This window comes from Gadus chalcogrammus, chromosome 15 (genome assembly GCF_026213295.1).
Source record: "Gadus chalcogrammus isolate NIFS_2021 chromosome 15, NIFS_Gcha_1.0, whole genome shotgun sequence".
Lineage (NCBI taxonomy): Eukaryota > Metazoa > Chordata > Actinopteri > Gadiformes > Gadidae > Gadus > Gadus chalcogrammus.
This window is the reverse complement of record NC_079426.1, coordinates 6162498-6184134: the sequence shown is the minus strand read 5'-3', so window position 1 is coordinate 6184134 and position 21637 is coordinate 6162498. Positions and strand designations below refer to the sequence as shown.

General features: G+C 51.2%; 1 protein-coding gene across 1 annotated transcript in view; it reads right to left on the bottom strand.

Annotated features, from left to right (window-relative positions):
* LOC130404177 (phosphofurin acidic cluster sorting protein 2-like) overlaps positions 1-21637 on the bottom strand; it is a 51268-nt gene that overhangs the window by 16311 nt on the left and 13320 nt on the right. Inside the window, exons 2-12 of the mRNA XM_056608821.1 lie at positions 18234-18321; positions 12607-12696; positions 12048-12173; positions 9943-10105; positions 8671-8762; positions 7336-7416; positions 6883-6942; positions 4781-4932; positions 4187-4280; positions 2098-2184; positions 646-788 (exon numbers count right to left, since the gene is read on the bottom strand). Of these exons, the coding sequence (XP_056464796.1) occupies positions 646-788; positions 2098-2184; positions 4187-4280; positions 4781-4932; positions 6883-6942; positions 7336-7416; positions 8671-8762; positions 9943-10105; positions 12048-12173; positions 12607-12696; positions 18234-18321 (1176 nt within the window). The remainder of the gene's footprint in view (positions 1-645; positions 789-2097; positions 2185-4186; positions 4281-4780; positions 4933-6882; positions 6943-7335; positions 7417-8670; positions 8763-9942; positions 10106-12047; positions 12174-12606; positions 12697-18233; positions 18322-21637) is intronic.

The window sequence follows — 21637 nt, the reverse complement described above, 5'->3', positions numbered from 1 at the left end:
AGGACAGCAGAGTCAGGATAGAGACAGGACAGACAGACAGACAGGACAGCAGAGTCGGATCCGAGCGGGACGACAGAGACAGGACAGACGGACAGGAGAGCAGAGTCAGGACCGACCGACAGGACAGCAGAGCCAGGACAGACGGACAGGACAGACGGACAGGACAGCAGAGCCAGGAGACAGGACGCAGGAACCAGACTCACACAGGGAGGGGGGGGGGGGTTCAGTAGAAGCCATTGCCTACCGCGGCCGTTTGCTTACTCTGTGCAAGATGCATAATGGAAGCAGAGTTCTACGACACAGAACTACCGCAAATACAAGTTATTCTGCTCCATCTTGACAAGCTGTCCGAACAAACAAATAAAAAAACAGCCACAGTAAGCAACCCTGGAACGAACAACGTCAGGCAAACGTAGAAAAGCAGAATCTGCCAACAAACAATACATAGACGACTATCCTCTTCTGTAAAGTTTGTTAAGCTCATGTGTAATACAATAACGATATTAAATTAACATCCATCTGCCAGCTCGGCTCTGGATTAAAAACCAAACAGGACTCCGCAGTCATCCCTCTTCGTCTCTATATAACTGAACCTCCACGTGTAGCGGCCAACGGGGCCAGAGGGGAGGGCGTCATGGGCGCTACCTGGGAGACATGTGGTTCTGGGACTCCGTCTTGCAGAGCTTCCCCACGGTGCTGGCCAGCCGCTCGGTGCTGACGTCCCAGCTGCCGCTCACCTCCCCCTGGGTCGGGCCCTGGCCCAGCCCGCTGTCGTCAGCCTCCATCTCCTGTGCCAAACACACACACACACACACGTATCAGAGAGAGTGAGGACGACACAGCTAATACAGTACAACACAATGTGGTGCTCTATGTTGTTGTTGAGTTGGCATGCGACAGCAACAGTGCCAAGGCCATTCGGGGTGGGGGAGGGCAGTGTTGGGCTGGAGCATGTGCGTTTTAGTGTGTGTGTGTGTGCACATTTTAGTGTGTGTGTACGTGTGTGTGTGTACCTATGTACGCGTGTGTGTGTACGTGTGTGTGTGTGTGTGAGTGAGCGTGTGGTGAGACTCTGTGTGTGTGCGTGTGTGTAGGGAGGGGTCCGCACAGCTGTTGTGGCTGGGGATAATGATGCACAAGGAACGTGGGGGGGGGGGCAAGGGTGGGGGAAGGTCACGGCCGCGCAGCGGGCTGCAGGACGAGTGGAAAAAGAGATCCATCACAGAGCCACTCCGAACTGGGTTAGCGGGCCAAGGCAGCGCCCGCCATACTGCAGGCAGGTCAGGGCATGTTTAGGGGGGGGATCACACTGCGTATTCCGAGACACAAACAAACAGCAGCAGTGTGCTCACTCCTTCCCCTCTCTCTCTCTCTCTCTCTCTACTCGTTCTGTCCTCTCTGTACTCTGTCCCTCCCTGCTCTTTCTCAGTTTACTTTTTATCTGCTCTCTCTATCCATCCTTCCCCTCCCTCCCTCCCTCCCTCCCTCCCTCCCTCCCTCCCTCTCTCCCTCTCTCTCTCTCTCTCTCTCTCTCTCTCTCTCTCTCCTCTCTACTCTTACCCTCGCCTCTGTCTCTCTCTTTCTTTCCATACCCTCTTTATCCTCTCTCTCTCTCTTTCCCTCCCCTCTCTACTCTTACCCTACCCTCTCTATCCTCTCCCTCTTTCCCCTCTTCCCCTCTCCCTCTCCCCCTCCCTCTCCCTCTCTCCCCCTTCCCCCCCTCTCTCTCTCTCTCTCTCTCCCCCCCTCCTCCCCTCTCCCGGGTCCTTTAGGGACCTGGCTCTGTGGATCCATAATGGATGACGGTGCTCTTTGATTGTGCCTGCCTCTGCGAATACCGACTGATCCTTCTCTTCTGGTCGTGTTTCCACCGCTGGGAGCCGTAAAGTGCTGAGACACAGCGAGGTGAGGCAGGACACCAGCAGCAGGCTGGGGGTCTGGGGGCAGGGGGGGGAACTGGAAGTAGTGAGGCCAGCGAAAATCAAACGGCAGGAGTGGACAGAGATGCCCAGCCACTGGAAATACACACAGAAAGACGCACACAAAGACACACCCACACAGACACACGTGGACACAGACGCAGACACACACACGTACCCCGATGACGGGGTCAGGGATGATGTCGTCCTGGTAGCGGGTGCCCGGTGTGACTTTACATCTGTCCACGGTCAAGAACTCTCCGCTCTGTCACCCAAACACAAACAAACCCAACACATGAGACTCACAGAGAGCACATGAGACTCTCTGCTGTAAGGCCAGCCTGGGGGGGGGGTGAGGGGGGCCAAGAACGCTACGTTAAATTAAAATGAAATAAACAAAACGCCACATTTGGTCACTCCGGAGGGGACAGGCCGTCTGGCTCCATCTGCTCCGAGAGCTCGGAAGGGACCAATCGGGTGGCGGCACGTCGGACCTCATCTTGCCGGAGAGGCTGCGTGTGGCCGGGGCGCGCTGACACAAGTGGAGCTGGCAGGTATAAATATCTCCCTGCAGGGTGCCTGATAAGCCTGCTGTCCTGCTCTGACAGCACCATTTCACACCGCTCCAAACAAGACAGGTGGCCATGCTAGAGAGCGCTGCTAGAATGGCATTCGTTTCGTTTTACTACAGCCGGTGGATGGCAGTCGACCCTGTCCCGTCGTTGCTGTGGTGTAGGTTTGCAGGCCGGGACAATAATAAGGGGAGGTGAATATAAATAAGGGCCTTGATGGTACGAACAGGGTATTTTAGAGTTCTCACAGTGTTTGCTCTGACCAATGAAGTGCGTGTGTGTGTATGTGTGTGTGTGTGTGTGTGACTCGTTGGATAGAAAGTGCAACCCATCGGCCCGAGGTTTTGTGCGGTCGGCATGTTTGCCTGAGAAGCACACTTCTCAGCGAAACTGACCCTGTTGTCTACCGTATAATGGATCACTGCATGTCTTCTTCAGATGGAACGAGACAAGCAGGAGCCGAAGAAGAGGAGGGAGTAGGAGAAAGAGAAAGAAGAAGTGGAATGAAGAAACAAAAAGAGAAATAGAAAGAGGAGAAAGAAATGGAAAGAGAAAGATGAGAAGGGGAAGGAGAGAAAGAGAAAGAAAGAAAGAATAGAAAGAGAAGGAGAAGGGGAGGAGAAGAAGATAACTAAGAGGTAGTGCAAGGAGAAGGAAGAGAAGCAGAAGATTGCCATGTTGTTGTGATACACTGCATAACCTTGTGGCTGTGGAAATTAAACGTTTTAGGGCTGCTTGTATCGTTCCCGTTTTGCGGGGTGAATTTATTGAAATGCAGAGTGCAGCGTCGTTCGTCGTCTGCTCTTAAGTGCGCATAAAGAACCAAATTGCCTGACGTTTATGGCTCGACGACGGTGGGCCGTCGCAACGGCCTGTGATGCACCGGGCACAGGCTCCATCGGATTCCTAGATATTTATAAACAGCTCTCCGTGTTTGGCCTTCAGACTCTGCGACGTCTTCTCCTCCCCCACACACTCTTAACCCCCCCCCCCCCCCACAACCCCCCATTTCCCCCTGTGCTCTTCCCTTCCAATACGACGTAAATCAGCAGGAGAATTTCAGAGATCACTCCATCCCCTCTTCCTGGCAAGCCTTGGAATGTGTGTGTGTGTGTGTGTGTGTGTGTGTGTGTGTGTGTGTGTGTGTGTGTGTGTGTGTGTGTGTGTGTGTGTGTGTGTGTGTGTGTGTGTGTGTGTGTGTGTGTGTGGACGAGTTGGGGGTCATCTGGTGTCAAGCCCTATAAATACACGAGGTGGGGGCGGGGGTCATACAGCGCGTCCTTCCTCCCCCCCCGTCCAGAGCTGACTAGTGGGAGGAGGACGGGGAGATGTTTGTTGTCTGGGGACACCATTGCTCTAGTGCTGACATTGCCTGGCCCAGGGGCGTGGCTGCCCCTAAGGGAATCCTTGAGCCTCTATTTACACACGGGTGGAGGGTCGACGGGCATCCTCGACCAGTGGGTGCTCTTGGATGAATGAACGCCGAGAAACACACAAGTGGCAAGAAAAAGAAAAGCGAAAACTGTACAAAAAAAAAAAGCAAAGACGTGACAGAAATAACCACAGCGGCCCGGGCAGATGACAGAGCCGGCGCTTTGCGCTGGAGCGGCTGTGATGTAGCACCAGCCCGGGGGACGGGGAGGTGGTGTTGGTGGGTGTGTCGTGTGTGACGCAGGGGGGGGCTCATCGACTTACGGGAAAGGACAGCTCCCTGTGTTGGCTCTTCTGACTGTGCAGGCTCCCGATCTCCGTCTGGGAGCTGGAGTGGGACATGCCCTCGAAGAACGGCCTGTAAGCACACAGGGGAAGGGTTTAGCGGCAGGCTGGACGCATCCACGTCGATGCGTGATCGCAGTACGCAAACGTGTGCGTCCATTTGCAGGACGCAGAGCCGCGGTTTCCATGGCGATGTCGGCACGCGAGGGGGAGCCTCGGGGAAGATTGTGATGAGTGTTGCCAAGCATGGACTCAACGTCCTCACACCTGTATTCTGGGCTGGCGCCTTGTGAAGTTCGAAAAATGCATTTTTATGGATGGATGGTTTCTCCAACGCAACAGAGGAAATGTATCACAAATGTAACCCTGAAATTTCTAATTAACAGAAAACGATAATAAAATGAATATTTCATGGATGATAAACAACATTATTTATACATCGCTCCTCCAGGACACACTAGCCCGCTTCTATTTATCATGTTATTTATCAATGCCTGACAGTCAATTGATTGAACTGAAAACCCATTTTGCCAGGCACTACCAGCGCTGATGCAGAGCTCCATGCACACGTACTTAAGTTTGGGCTTGGGGGTGCTGAGCACGCTCTCGTTGTCCTCCATCTCTGGCCCGCTGTCGCTCTGGTTGTACACCTCCAGGCTGTCGTAGAGCAGGTCCAGGTCCTCCTCCACCTCCTGGGTCTGGTCCACCGGGTCCGAGTCCAGGACCTGCAGCGCAACGCACGCACACACAGGCGTGTCGGGTTAGCACGAGAGGCAGAGCGGGGTTGACTCGCAACTGGAAGGTCGCTAGGTCGATCCCCCGCTCCTCCTTCGCGTGTCGAGGTGTCCCTGAGCAAGGCACCTCACCCTGACTGCTCCCGAACGAGCTGGCTGTCGCCTTGCATGGTTGACTCCGCCGCCGGTGTGTGAATGTGTGAATGAAGCATTGCAAGTCGCTTTAGATAAAACCGCTAAATGTCTGAACGATAAAGAGAGAGAGGCTATCGTCGATGCCTCACCACGGCAACAGTGGTGCCGTCGATAAAGAGGGACGCGGGCTCGATTCCGCGGACGATGGATTGCCCGGACCATCGACTGACGCCGTGAACCAGAGGCTTGATTACAGAGCGGCCAAAGAAAGGCTGCAAGGAAATTAAAAAACAAGCGGAGCGGGGCTGTTGCTGTAAATACATCCCTGTTTTGTTTTGGCCCTTGGCGAGCTAATTAACGCCAGCCCATTAAAGGGCGACAGGGGGAGGGGTACAGGCCATAGTGGAGGCGGGTGGGGGGGGGGGAGGTGGGCGGTACATCGTAGAGGGATGACACGCAGGGGAGGCTAGAGTGTCCTAATCAGGTGATTAATGCTACACCAGGGGCAAGGGAGCACGGGCTCAGATAGACACACACTTCCCCCCCCCCCCCCCCCCCCCCCCCCCCTGTGTTGCCCCGCCCCCTCCCTCCCTCCCTCTTGATGACCATGTTGTGAGGACATGTTAGACCCGCACACCACCACCACCAGCACACTGCAGAGAAGGGATTAGGCCACCTGGACGTTTACACAAGCCTCGGCCCGCAAGCTGTGGCTCTGGCGTTGCTGAGTGCTGGTGGAGCCAACAGGAGGTTAAACCTCTCACCCCTAATGCCGTTCCCAACTGTCCGTTTCAGTAATCTCCTCATCTATATGTAATTCAGACTTCTGGACTACGGGACCGCTTCCAAACTAGGCCGCTAGGACAGCTTCAAAAAAACCTGCTTGTACCGTTGCACGAGAAATCTCAACGAATGCTATCATTTATTCAATATTATGGTAATGACTGACATTTTCTCCTGCACAGACAATCACACCACTGACCTACATCTTTCCATTACGTGATATGTGTGTAGATCCTTCTATTATCTTACATTATACTGCACTTACATTATACTACTTCCTATAGGAGCCCTCATCTTTATAAAACCAGGCCGTAAACAGTCTCTCGTTATACACCGTCCAGTAGGAGCCTTTGTCTCAACAGAACCAGGCCGTAAACACTAGCGGGGGGGGGGGGGGCACTGCGGCAGGAACAATCCGAATGCTTTCCGGTCATCCCGCGGACTGAGTGGTCTGGAACTGGAAGCCCCACGCCGCTAATGTACTCTGCACGCAAATCACCGCCAGCGGCGAGGCGTGCTTCACACAGCTTCAGATTGGAGCAGGGCCATAACGATGCTGGGTAACCTCAATGGGTCCCTGACTGTAGGAGTGCTACAGTCAGGGCAGCAGTCAGAGCAGAGCTCCTACAGTCAGAGCAACAGTCAGGGCAGCAGTCAGGGGCAGCAGTCAGAGTAACAGTGAGGGGCAGCAGTCAGGGGCAGCAGTCAGGGGCAGCAGTCAGGGGCAGCAGTCAGAGCAACAGTCAGAGCAACAGTCAGAGCAACAGTCAGAGCAGAACATCTACAGTCAGGGTTCGCTGCTAGAAGCAGTGTGGCGACGCGCTGTTTAGAGAGTCAATAAAGGGATGCGTTCCACCAGCCTGCCCCAGTTTAATAATTGATATGCTCCGCTGCTGACAGACGGACGGACGGCCCCGGAAGACGAGCCAATCACGGGGACCACTCAGCACAGCGGCCACGCCACCCTGTCGTGAGACCCTCGATGCGAGTCGGATTCCCCTTTTGTTTCGTCTGTTTCCTTACCTCGTCGGTCACCTTGAACCTCTTCAGTAGGGCCACAAACTTCTGCTTGAAGTTGGGTTGCTGTAGAAAAAAAAAAAGAAAGATACACGGACACACAGTAGCAGAATAAGAACACTGTTTTATAGCCTCGCTCCATCAACGGGCACTTTAAACTTATATAATCCCCATTGTGGGTGACTCATTCCCGAGTAAGGACACATTATTATAATCGCTCGGGTGAACACGAGTGCGGTCTTACATGGGCGGCCGCCACATGCCCTAATGGCTCAAACTAATGGAACGCATAAACACGCCCGCTGTCCCTTAAAAGCATGTGCAGCGCAAAACAATTCCCCGGGGGGCTTTCCTGGTCAATGATTGACAGTCGGCTGAGAGCAGGAGGACGGTGGGGGTGGGGGACGGGGACGGAGGCGGGGGGACGGAGGCGGGGGGACGGAGGGGGGAGGGGCCTACCCGCGTCATGGAGGTGGTCCGGATCATCTTCCTCCTCGCCTTCTTGGGCTTCCTGACCTCGTCGTCCTCATCGTAGAGATCCTGATAACGGGGACATAGTTATAGCTCACGTCCGCGTTTACACAGAAACCAGCCGCCTGCCGACTGCTAGTGTACCGGCAAACACTGCTTCACACCAGTGTTGTTTTTGGCAGGCATTTTAGATTTAGTTTTAGTCTTAGTCTTTTTGACGAAATGCTTCTTAGTTTTAGTCCCATTTTAGTCATTTCTATCTTTGAAAGTTTTAGTCTAGTTTTAGTCTGACGAAAACTCAAAAGGTTTTAGTCTAGTTTTAGTCCGACGAAAACTCGTCCACCAGCCTCTCTCTGTAGTGTATGAGTGTGTGTGTGTGCCGTGTGCGTGCAGGCGCAGCTGCGCGCGAGCACACGAGCCAGTGTTGCGGGGGGGGGGGGGGTGGAAGGCTCTCACGTGACGCGTTTTATCCAATCAGGTTGCTTGGATGCTCCCATTGAAACCCATTCTATTCTACGTGAACCACCTACATGTAAGCCGCTAGAAGCAGTTAAAAACGGAGCGGACTAGAGCGGACTAGAGCGGACTGGAGCGGAGTGAAATCCCCGCTCCGGCCTTTGAATTTAAAACCGCTCTGCGCTCCAACCCGCTCCAACGTATTTCTTCCGCTCCGCTCCACCACCCGCTCCACGCTCCGCTCCGCTCACATGCTCTCACTAACAATTTAGTCTCGTCTAGTTCTCGTCTGACGAAAATGTCTAAATTTTTCATCACATTTTAGTCTTTATATGGCTTTGGTGACGTTCGTCTTAGTCTCATTTTCGTCATGGAAAAAAGGGGTCTGACGACGTCATTTTCGTTTTCGTCTTGCCTGACGAAAACAACACTGCTTCACACCTTTACTTTGAAAACACGGGGGGGGGGGGGAAAGTCTCTTCAATGGACCTTGAACACAGCTGCAAGAATTAGCATTTGGAATTTGGAGACGGTTCTGTGTTGGGTGGAGTGTACCAAAAATGTCCCCTCTGCTCCACACACAAAAGTGCCTCTCAATGATGCTTGACATTATTTGTCTGCCTGAGCCAGTCGGCACGTTTCGTTCTCTTTCTAAACCAGAGCTCAGGAAAAAAAATAAAAATAAAGTGTGTTGATATAAATCTGAGCCATTAACCGATAAAGATTCTCAGCAGCCATATCAGCGGGACGGGGAAGGTATCTGGCCCTCTGCTGTCTTGCACTCCCTTGTCTGCAGGTCTATTTGTATGATTCAGCGGGGGGGGGGGGGGGGGTTAATCCTGTTAGGATGTGCTGTACGAGACTGACCTGGCCATGAGCGGCATCGTCGCTGGCTTCCTGCCCTGAGGAGTAGCTGTCATCGTCCTCCTCCGAGTAGTTATCCATGTCTGGGGAGCGGTCTAAGAGAGGCCGTCCCAGAAACCACACACACACACACACACACACACACACACACACACACACACACACACACACACACACACACACACACACACACACACACACACACACACACACACACACACACACACACACACACACATCAGAACACGTCTGAGTTGGCTCTGAAAGATGGCCCTCATATTGATGATGAGGTGATCCATTTTTATAACCGTTAACCAAGAAACCAGGAGCAGGTTAAACTGTTGACCGTGAACAGAGAAAGGGAAATAAATTCAGCTCTGAATGGCCTTTCAGACATTTGTACAGGTAAGGCAAATAAATGTGCTATTCGTAAATATATTTCATGCCGAAGGAGCACATTTGTCCGTATATTTGTCAGTATTTGTCAAGATGTGATATTTGGCTTCTCTGACAAGAAGCCCTTTCAAAAGGTTATAAAGCTTGAGGGATTTCAGGTCGACGCGCGTGTCAAACTTGGTGCACAGTGAACCCTGAAACACAAACCCGGACCCACTGAGAAACTGCTTCGCAACGGGCGTCCTCTTAAACAGTGGGAACATCTCACCACAGATCGCCGTTCCCAAGTTGTGTGGGATTCACCTCTTTGTTCCAGCTCTGATCTGGCCATTATGAGGGATCAGAGTCGATGGCAGGAGGGGGAACCTTCCCCCTTCTCCTCTCAGAGTTCCCCTCCTTGTAATACTTGCTGCATGAGCTCATCCGCTGGGTTTGGGCTGCCCCCTTAATAACAACCAGAACCGGCCAGGACAACGTGACGGTACAGGGCCCTGCGTGGGGAGGGACAGGGGGCGTGAAGTGGGGAGCCCCAGGCTCTGCCGGATGTGGAGGCCTAGCAGCCCCCCCGCCCACCCTCAAAGCCCCCACTTCAGAGAATTCCAGAACGATAGCACATGAAAGCCAATAGCCTGGCGCATCTGTTGGGCTCTCAAAACAACATTACAGCCGTGGCTGCAGAGAGCATAACATCTCCCTGGCTGTCATATGGGCCCTGAATTAGATGAGCATATCATGTACAAGGGAGGAGAAGGGGGGGGGGGGGGGGGGGGGAGGGCTGCCTCCTGAGATTTCAGTCTGTGGTGGGGTGTCACGCCAGGGTCAAAGTGGGTACCGGGCGATCGATGGGCTCCAGAAATCGGGGTGGACGGGGAGACCCACCTGAGGCCTTGGTCTTGCGTCCGGCCTGGCCGCTGCCGTCCTCGTGGTCGATGGGCTGGCTAGACAGAGAGTACACGCTGATCTCCGCCACGCGCAGCGGCGCCTCCTTCACGTTGCTATGGAGACCCAGTATCTGTCCCCCGTCGGTGGGATGTTGCATCACCTGCGAGGAGAAAACGCACAGAGTGTGAGCCGCAGGGGGGAGGGCTGGCTTCTCCGCATCGGAATCGAGCCGATTTAAGTTCCACACACGAATCAGACGCTGGCCATGAAATCGTCGTCTTTTCGGTGTAATCACCGTCGTTTGTGTTCATTAGTCTGGTATAAGGTAGGATGTTCTGTTCTAGTGTTGTTGGCGTTGCCTCAATCAGGGCTGCATGAACAGCCGTATTATAACCGCCATGCAGAGAAATCACGACCATTACCGTCATAACTGCCCATTTTTCTCAAATTAACTCGGTAAACGCCTAATTCATGCAGCTCCTAATTATACAGTTATGGACATTTTCCACCCCGTTGAACCCCGGAGCGAATGAGAAGGCAGATAATTCCATGCTTTACAAAGGCTACCACCTATATGGCGCCGTTTTCAGAGGATCTCACTCCTACTCGCATTGACAGAACGACCCCCTCATCTCTCTTGTCGGTTCCCATCCAATAATACCACAAAACGCAATTGTACGTTCGCAGGGCACCATGGGAAAAGGAAATTGCCATAGAGGCGTCGCCTGCAGCATCAATATAAACAAATTACCTCTCTGCAGGGGAAGGTGTTCCTGCGTCACTTACACAATCAGAATTCGATATATTCTGCTGAGCGAGGCAGAGCTGCACGTAAATGAGCTCCCATAACCGTCGGGCCGACGTAGAGGGAGCGGGAGGGGGGACGGGGAGCAGACAGAGAGACCGGGCTGACCTTTATCCCAGCACCTCGACGTTCTCAACATGCATGCATGTTTATAATCGCACGTCCTTTAAAACGCCTTCGCCATCGTTTAGAGCTAATTGGCTAATGAAACACAAACCGAGTCCAAACAAGAGTAATGCAGCTTGTATAAATACTTGAGTTGGGATGGGGAGAAATGCTTTGGGTTTTTAGCTCTCTCCAGAGGGGGGCTGTTTTAATAGGTTATTTCATTAGCTGCTCTCAGCACAGCAGGAGCAATTTTTGCTGAAGCACTGGGTAGAGTGTGGGGGGTGGGGGACTTCTTAACCACATAATGCCCTGAAAGGCTCAGAATGAGAATGTACAACCAGAGCCAATGACAGCATAATAACCCTCACTGGATGCATTGAAAGGCATCCAGTGTGTGTGTGTGTGTGTGCATGAGGCTAGCTCCCCTCATGATAGGGAAGAAGTCAAACTTATAGCCGGTGAGGACAAAGACAACACATGATGTTTGCGGTGGGTTACATGTTGCTGTTGTTTTTTGTTCATTTTCGTTTTATGGGATGAGAGAGATTTATGAAAAAATCCTGTCCGGACGTTTTCCAAAGAAAATATGTGACTGGCTGTTGCATATGTTTTATCACTGAAGGCCCAGTCGTCACCCAGCCAGGGCCCCTCGTCTCACAGTGAGGGCCAGCCCTCACTGTGAGACGAGGCCAGTGTCTGTGCAGATGCACACGTAGCATCTGCAGTCGTTCCGTTTCAAGCGATCCCTCGACACGCGTTCCGAACAAGGCGTGTTGGCGCAAAAGGCCGCCGTGTTGACACAGGGGTGCAGCAGCGGCCCTCGGTCAACCGCCCGCGCACAATGCCCGACCAAAACACTGTTGTTTCAGATAAGTGCGCATGAAAGCCGGGGTTGGGGGGGGGGGGGGCCCAGATGGCTGACAATCTCCCCAACAGCATGTGTGATGATTAGGCATGACTCATCGAAAAAAAAAGTAACAAGCCACACACAGGAGGGGCGTTTCGCTCTCGCTCTTTGGAAAGTGGGGCGCCGTACATGCAAATGGCCGTGTCCCCCCCCAGGGGAACGGCAGCAAGCAGGCATGCCATCGGATAGAAGCGGCGCACAGAGTGGATCTCTCAGGAGCGCTGGAGGTGGAGAGTAGGTGGTGTGATGTGATGGTAACGAGAGTGTTCCCGGTGGAGGTACCTCCGCCATGTTGATGACTCCCACGGCCAGCGTCTTGTAGCCCAGGATGGTTCGGTTTTTGTAGCGCTTTCTCCTCTGCAGCATGATCTGCAGTCTGTTGGCGTCCCTCTTCAGGAAGTGGGGGTACTGGGGATTAAAGGGGTAACACACACAGGTTAACAGAGTGGGGCGGACACGCGACATTCTTGGCTTATTCAAACTCATCAGGGTCGTTTGGCCTGTAATAAAGAATGATAGAATAACTATGGGGTTCGCAACAATACAAGGACACCAAAAATAAAAGACTCCAAGAATGATATTCAACACAGAAGAAAGGGCAGCCATTCAATTGCAATTGCACTGAATTTGTGAGCAGTTTCTCTGGTGAAACAGTGTTTATTTTTGATGCAGAATAGAGAATCTGACATCTTGAACATTCTTGCCCATTGTAACACTTAAAAACAAACCTTTGACACGAGTAGCAGTCCTTGTAGAAAGTGTTCATATTGCCATATCAAAATAAAACGAAAAAGTCTAAGGAAATTGCGGGACTGAAGCATGATTGCCCGAGTGTGTTCACCTGTAGTGAGAAGGTGAGCTCCAGGTCAGTCTCCATCAGCCCGTTGGGAGGGAGGACGTACTCGTTTGACCTCAGGAGCCGCTTGGAGCCCTGGAAGAGAGAAGGGAGAGTACCTGTGAACACCTGTGCATATCCCCCCCCCCCTCGCGCCACAAAACCCAAAGACAAAACACCTTGGGGGTTTTTGTAATTTAATTCTTTCTACTTCTCACTTTCTTTTAAATTAAAAGCACACCGTCCACAACAATTTCTCCTGAGAAGATCGGCAGCCTTATCCTACATTTCTTTATTGCTTGGAGAACAGTTGCTGAAAAATACCTCATTATACAACTCCCTTATCAAAGACATGTGTTCCAGCTGAACTCATGAACTGATCATGAACTCGCTCGTCCCCCACCTTGCAAAAGTCAGGGTCTGACGGACATAAGCTGGCATTCCTCGTGCGGGACTTGGCAGAACATCCTATCGTGTGCAAACATCCATGTCGGTGTAAAAACTAGCATCACAGTGTCTTTCTCGGCTGCAGGTGACAAAATGGGATTCGGAGGGTGCCATGCGGGAGACAGGATATCCTGTGTCGGGCCTGAGCATGTAAACTGAGCCCTTAATAGTGTGATCAATCGGAGACGATATAAGATCCTAATGACATTGGCTTGACTGGCGGCGGCACTGAAAGCTGCTGAATCATCTGGCGGATATCAAGTGAACAGGCTGAGACACGCTTTACTGGTGGTTACATGAGAACCGGTGGGATGTGGGGCTTTGGAGAACAACAGAGGGGCCCGGTCGGCTGTGGTAGATTGCACCGTGATCTAAAGCGACACCGCCGCTGAGGACGGCGGCCCCCTCGTAGACCCTTGCAACAGGCAGCCATTTCCATCGTCATGACTCCCATCTGCTGCACCCCCCCCCCCCCCGAGACGTCTTACAGCCTCGATGCTGTTCCAAGCACATTACTTATGGAGGGAAAAGGTTGCATGTGGAAGTCTAGAAGGAGAGAGCCATGTGATTTCCGCTTCTATCTCTGCATGCCAAGATCCCGCTACAATATGCTCCCTGATGCAGAGTGTAACGCAAATACATGCACGGCCGTGATGGATATCCAATATGAATCGAGGAACAATCACATCTTAATCACGGTAGCAAACAAGGAGGTTGCCCATGCGCCGTACTGACTTGGAACAACATCACATCACCATATGTCCAAGAATTGACCTATGTAGAATGCATCCGTGTGCCCGGGACCGTAGTCTGCTGTTTGGATGGGATTGGTTAATACTAAATTAAATAAACTAGCCTCCTTTACACTCCTGATCCGACCATACCAACACAAGTCGTGGATACCCAGACAAGTGAGAGAGGGGAAGGGTTCTGAGTGAACTGCTGACGGCGCAGGAGACGGTGATATTGGCACATGTCTCAGACAACGGCAGGCTGTCGTCAGCTCGGCTAATGAGACACTGAGGGGAGGATCTGGAGGAGGGCTCCCAGATCCATGGAGCTGGCGAATGGCTCGCACACACTTCAGTGATCCGTCTTCCACAGATCAATCGAGCGGGGCTGAGAGACAGCTAGGCGGAGCAGATCAAACGCAAGGCATCATAGTGCGGAACAGTTACTCATTCTACCGGATGAAAGCAGACACAATGTCAGCCTCCTTCTTTGGAATTAAAGTAAAGTACAATTAGTACAATGCGTCGGGCAGATGTCTGCGGTATGACCTTATGACACTGTTTTCATGAGAAATGTACATTGAAAACCGAATGCCATTATCCAAAGTGATTCAAAGTGAAGCGAGATGCATGGAGGAGCAGGTGGTGGTTGGACATCTGGTCTAGGAGCCACAGGTAGTCTTCAGACATCTGGGATCAAACCAGACGGGAGAATACTCAAGCACCAAGGCTGTTATTAGCTTATCACTGCGAAACACACCATCATATTAATGGGATCGCACCAAAACCAAGCAACTCATTTGCATGGAATAATGTTTGATTTGTACTCCATTACAAACCTACAAATACTTCTCCACAACGTTTAATCCTCCATCCTGTTGTCATGTGAACAGATGAAGCCAGAAAAGAAAAAAGATTTACGAGGACGAAACCATTTTGTGTCGTCCGGTCAAATGAATCCAGGGCCCTGAGCCAAGCCCTCTCCAACAGCCCGACATCCAGCAACAATACTGTGGTGTGTTGGCAGGCGAAAAGGCTTGTCCTGAATGGTCTGCACTTCTCCTCCGCCCACTCCCTCTCTCCCTCTCTCTCTCTGCTTCCTCCTCAGTCTCGTTCGTTCTCTCATCGCTACAAGCCTCTCCACTCATGTGTCCATCGGAGGGGGGGGGGGGGGCAAGCAAGGGGATGTGGCAGCCCGTCCGAGCTCCCAGACCCCCCACGGTCTCCAGCCCAGGCCGTGCACTATAACTCACCAGATTAGTGGTATACATAGGATGCCCACAGTCCACAGAGACACTTATCTCCTCTTGAAAACGCGAAACGCCATTAGAGTCAGGAGCTCTACCAGCAGTCATTATATACATTACTGTGAAGGCCATGATAGCGCGTCGGCTCTAGACTAATGCACACCCACAAGCTAAGCCGCCGAGCGCTTCCTGTGTAAGGAGTAGTAAAGGGAAGCTGTTTTTAACCTCGCCTGTTGTCATTACCATTACCTACCAGCAGTCATTATATACATTACTGTGAAGGCCATGATAGCGCGTCGGCTCTAGACTAATGCACACCCACAAGCTAAGCCGCCGAGCGCTTCCTGTGTAAGGAGTAGTAAAGGGAAGCTGTTTTTAACCGCGCCTGTTGCCTGATTCAAGATTTTTTTCTTTCTCCTTTAGGAAGTTCAGACGCCCTCCAGGGCTTCACGCAGCGTGCATATTGCCAAGTCACTGCTCGCCTTGTGTTAACGTACAATGTTTAACTCAGGCATGGGCTGAGGTTAGGAGGTCTGGGAAGGGAGCCGATGGAGAGGGGCCACGGTCTCCATAGCAACCAATGAGAGGAAGCCAATCAGCTGCTCTCTCATCATCAACCGCTCTCCCTGCGTACTTCACTGGCTCAGGGCTGCGGCGTTTTCCAAAAGGTGAGTTTGTTACGATCCCTGGAAGTGATGGGGCATGAAGGCCACCTAATCTAATGGGCTTCATGTAGGGGAGAGAAGGGAGAGGGATGAGAGACAGAGAGTTGGAATTGGGCGCACACGAGCGTGCGTTAAAGTATATGAGGGGGCTTGAGGGGAAGATGGGGGACAGCCAGTGTATGCTGGAAGGCAAAGTGATGACATGCTGTAATGAGGGCTCCTCATGAACCCCCCCCTCCCCCCTCTTCCTCTCCCTCCCTCTCCCTCTCTCGCTCTCCCCGTCTCCATCTCCCAGCCCTCTCCTCCAACTTCTCGATAGCAGATTTGATGCTCTAGTTCCCCATGCCAGGAGCATGGATGGAGTGTGATGGCTCAACCTCAGGGTGAGCTCGGGGCAAAATGAAGAGATCTCCCACCTTCGAGACCTTGCAGCTTGTGGCTGCAGGGATGAACCCGAACTCAGCTGACTGGTTTAACGCTGGCCCAATGGCCGCGCCGGGCTGGAGGAGATAACTTTCCACAGAGCGACTCTGACTTATTAGTGAATGAGGAGGAAAGGAAAATGATTGAATTACACAGCGGGATGTGGACATGCCAGGCTTCTGGTTGGAACGTTTCCGCGACAAATTCGGGACGTTTATGGTTTACTTTACACATTGATGTTGCATAACATTGAATTAGGGAGAGGGCGTTTTTCCCTTGTTGAGGTGTCCCTGAGCAGAAGGCACCTCACCCTATCAGCTCCCGGCGAACTGGTAGCCTGTCGCCTTGCTTAGCTGACACCGCCGTCGGTGTGTGAATGTGTGCATGAATGGGTGAATGTTAGGCAATATTGTACAGCACTTTGAGTGGCCACTGGTTAGAAAAGCACTGTATAAATGCAGTCTGTTTACACCAAGCCATTTGGAGTGGTCCCACGTGTGATGGCGTGGTGAAAGTGCAGTCGATCCGAGCAGATGTAGTCTTCAGAAGACGGGGGAATTGGCTTTGCAGGGCAGGAATAATCCTTCACGTTACGCTGTCATCCCTTGTAATTCACTGAGAACTTGTTTTTTTCCGTGACTGATAAGCCCATGTGTGAGAAAGGCCCATGTGACATACCCCAACGCTTAATCAAGCTGTGACATTAAATACAACCGCTACTTATAACAGAGCCTTGTCCCTCTGATAATACAGCATGAAATTAACTCATTCTGAATGCGGGGCCGTGTTTAAACTCCAATTATCCCCTTTGCGTTACACCAAGACAAGAATATAGGTCATTGTGAAGTAGCAGATGACCTCTCGTCCTTGGTAGTTTCTGTTTTCATAACCACAAGACAAAATCTAAAGACAAAGCTGGCTTAGCCTGGCGTTTCTTAGCTCTACAAGGGGTAAAGAAGCAGTGTGGTGGCACGGTGTCATGACCTCACTGTCACATCCTGGAGCACTCCCTGGCTGTCATTGTCACAACTGGCGCAGGTGGTGCTCGATATGGCGGCACTGCTTCCAAATTGATGCTGGGAAATAGACAGAGATGTTGGGAAATGGAGAGGGAATGTTGATTCTTCGACTGAAAGTAGACTTTCCCACCTTCCGGCTACCCCGTGCCAAGGCCATTGTATTGTAGTCCAGTCAATTGGGTTTTATAATTGCAAGCCACTTCACTCGTACCAAGATTCAATATATATTGCCATATTGACTTGCCACAGGTCCTCTTTGAAGTGCCTGTGGTTTGATACCATTGGGCCAGGTCCTTTCTGATCATCAGAAACGAACAACGATTAGCCCTTATTTCCACATGAACGCCTCGGGGCTGCGTGTGTTTGCATGTAAGCTTTTGTTGCATGCGGTGCAGCCCAGTACCAGAGATCGCCGCTAATGCAAAAACCACATCCGAGGCAGTGAACCGGCATCGTTATAACCACGGTTGGTGCCCGGCGATGACTCAATAAAGCCCAGGACGCTTGACAGTGCATAACATAAGCCGCGATATCCCCAAGGTGACAAAAGAGCGAGAGAGAGAGAGCTAGAACGCGCAAGAGAGTCATAGAGAGAGCGAGAGAGCCATAGTGAGAGAGAGACAGAGTTATAGAGTGAGAGAGTGATAATCGTTTCATGTGAAGCGAAGAAAGGGAAGGTGTAAGGGGTACACGCCCCAGCGATAAAATAGTTGAGCAACACACAGGAGACAACAAAGAAAAGGTTGGGCATGGCGGTGGCCACACAACGATTCTATTGGAGGGACACAGAAACCCTGGGTGACTTATGAAGTTACCGCACCTGGTTAGTGTGGTAATGCTTGTGCTACTTATTTCATAAGCACCTGAGGGGACGTGACTCAGTGGCGCTTGGCTACCGATAAGACGCGGCTTTAAACTATTTGAGGGATTAGCGGCCCCTCGTTATCACAGTCACGGGCTTTGTGGTTTGTGCTAGGACGCTTACTTAACCTCGGCTAGGCATAGCGGAGAACGATACACAGACTGACGGATGTGCGTCGGCGTAGCGGCCTGCGAGGCCGCCTTCCCACCACGGTACAGACGGACAGATTGAAAACCCACCTGTATTTTGACAGCTATAGACAGCGAGTTGAGCTCTTTATCCAGTTCTTTGAGCACAATCAGCTTCTTCAACGTGAGACTGCAGAGCCTGTGGACACACAGAGAGAAGGGAAGGAGAAGAATGGGAAAGAGAGGGATTAGAGGAGTGAGTTACACGCTGTGTAATACATTTCGCTTTTTTTTTTTTTTCACAAGAGGAAATGAGTGCGACTCGTTTAGATGGAGCTGAGAAGCAAGCATGATTGGGATTCCTGGGTTTGTTGCCCGACAGAAAATAATTACACCTTTATTGTGGCGAGTCATTCTACCTTAGACTGTACTGGGTGTGGCAATGACTAGGTACCCTAGCCGGTAAACAATCAAATTTGATTGAGTCCCATGGGAGGCCAATGGCCCTTGTATCCAGACAATCCCGTTTCTGCTGAGCAAGGGAAAACTGCTTCCCCCGATTCCAGTTTTTTTAATTCCTTGTGATCAAAATAAACGCATTTATGTCAAAAAAAAACACACAGACCGGTCGTAATGCAATCGACCGTCAGTGTTTCCCCTACCATTGTTCAGGCCTGGCGGGCCGCCAGGCCAACGAGCGCCCCCGCCAGGCCAACAACCGGCCAAAAAAAAGGGAAAAAATGAAAAAGAGAAAAAAAAATAATAATAAAAAAAAAAAAATGTTTTTTTTTTAAATTATTATTATTATTAGCCATAATATCATAACCATCCAAGCTCACCACCAGCTATCTCAATATGTATTGGTGCTTTATGCTCCTGTACATGAAATTAGTTTATATTATATCAACTTTGTTTTTAGAAAAACACTGTTTATTCTCCGGCAGAAGAACTATACCATGAACCGATCGCGTAAATGCGACGTCTGATTGGTTCAGCCCGCCGTTACCATGGACATTTTTACTGCCCCCGCGAAACACTAGCCTCGTCCTTATATGTCCATAACTTAACCAACTTGTGATGGCTAAGCAAGTGTTTTACATGGAAATAACCAACAAATACTCTAGCATCCCGTGAGAAATGTATAACAAATCACACCATCAGCTCTTACCACCGGGCCTAAAAAAAATTCTAGGGGAAACACTGACCGTGTTACTCGGAAGCCATTTCTGCTTGTATGCTGAGGCAGCTTTGAGCAATTCATTGGTAGATACCAGCGTCGAAGCAGCAATTTCAATGTTCCGTTCCTCAGAATCTTGAGACCTGACCCATCCATACGACTCCAAACAGAGCTCGGAGAAAGACGGTGGGGAAATGGAGTATTTATTGAGCAATGTGACAGTTCATTGTATGTTTTAATTTTGTTTTGAATTGACTGGAGATCCCATGACCTCTTTGAGCTTTGAGCAATTCATTGGTAGATATCAATATTAAACAAGACGCATGTACCTCGCCTACAGAAGGAATTATATGCATGTTGGCAGGTTTACAAGGCTATATGACATCATACAGAAGTGGTTTTACTGGGGGAAATGTAAGCAGAATCATCTGTGGTCTAGAGTTAAGAGAGAGGCGGTGTATCGGTTCGGACGGATAAAATATGAATGCACATCGTCAGAGGGGATCTGAAAGATTCTGCTGGCAGAAAGAGGCTCCTCATGAAAGAACAAGAAAAGAGGTGAAGAAAGTCAATCATCTTGAGTCTAAGTGGGGAAAAGAAATAAACCCCTCTCTCTCTCTCTCTCTCTCTCTCTCTCTCTCCAGAATAGAGGAATGGACAAAGAGGATCCCGTGGGACGCTCACAACTTTTGCCGCACCAGCCCTTCAGAACTTCCTCTGTCCTGACCCACTTTCTGGTGGTCCGGTTGCATTACACTCAGGGTGGGCGGGTGACTGGGTGGGTTGGCTGGTCGGAGCTCTCTGTGGCTGAGCAAACAAACATCTCTCCCTGCTCATCCACTCTGAGAAGAGAAATGACTGCCATGTCTGCCATCAGTTGGTAATACCCTCCTGTGATCCACGGACACTGGCTGTACTCTGGTGTACTTCATCATCGACGCAATTTATTTAACTATAGTTGCCATGAAAACACACATAAAATATAACAGGTCCGAAACGGTTACTGTGTTCCAGGTTTGATCCGCGGTTAAACACAGCCCTGCAACACGATACCCAGAGCGTAGCAGGAAATCCTACTTTGCATCAGTCATGCAAAGCGGTACGCTGGAAAGGCTGTGCGATTCCAACTCCCTTAATAGCAAAATGTTCTCTAAGCCTATTAAAAAACAACTCTCAAACTGTGTTTAATGGCTGTTTTGTTTCAGGGTGAAAACGACCCATCAAGGTTTGAATGTTGAATGGCGCAGGTAGTTCTGAGGAAAGTGTAATTACATTGGGTAAGTGCAGCGCTCCACTGTGGCTTATGGGGAAGATGAGTCACCACCCAGTGCGGAGAGGAGGAGGAGGAAATGAAGGAGGGAAGGTGACCATTGAGACTGAAGGAGAGAAGGAGCCAGAGAGCCGAACGAGCGAGCGAGAGCGGGCAAGAAAGAGCAGCGAGACAGCGAGCGAGGGAAAGCAACAGCGAAATCCAGAAAAAGGGCGGGCGAGGGAGCAAGAGAACGAGAGAGAGAGCGAGAACAAGGGTGATTGATTCACAATGTCTCTATCCCATCCCAGGCTCCCCTGCCCGTCTCTCCCTGCCGACTGGGATTCCCATGTAATTAAAAAAGGCTGCAGCCGGCGCCCAAGGGTCACCTAGGGAACCATTTTTCTTCCCTTCCATTTTGTTCCGTGAGACAGTGGGGTTTTATCTCCAGGGTGGCCCGTGAAGCCGTGCTGGGGCCCGAAGTGGGACCCTAGGGGCCGTTTGCATGGCTCTGTGCCACACACACAAACGCACACACACACACACGAAAAGGTCCACAGACAAGGTGACAAATTCATTCCACCATTCACGGCGCTTTGGGCAGAGGCATATTACGCAGGGCAGGAGGGAAGTGGATGTGGCGGGGGGGGCTGAATGACTTCACAAAGCAGTGTGGCTGGTGTCTGCCAGCCTGTTATCCCCTCATTGGTACAGTATTGGTTTGTGCTGGGGAACAGTGAGGCGGACTGCTAATCAATACATGACTGAAGGCAGTCATTAGCTTTCTTCTCTATATGTGTGGGGTGTGTTGGTGGTGGATCCGGGCTTTGTTCTACTTGTATTCTGCACGTGCCTCAGCCTCATCGGGGGTCGTTGTTGTTGCAGTCTGGGGTTTATCGACCCACGCCGGTGTTTATATTTCGAGTCAAACTGTCCATTGCACACGACATCGAACACACAGACCGACACGACCGGTGGAAAATCAACACAACGACAACTCGGAAGGCCTTCTCCGTGACGAATACCAAATATGAAGTCACTTTAATTTATGTGGCATCATTAAGACTGCCCTGAGGGGCGGTGTCTGAG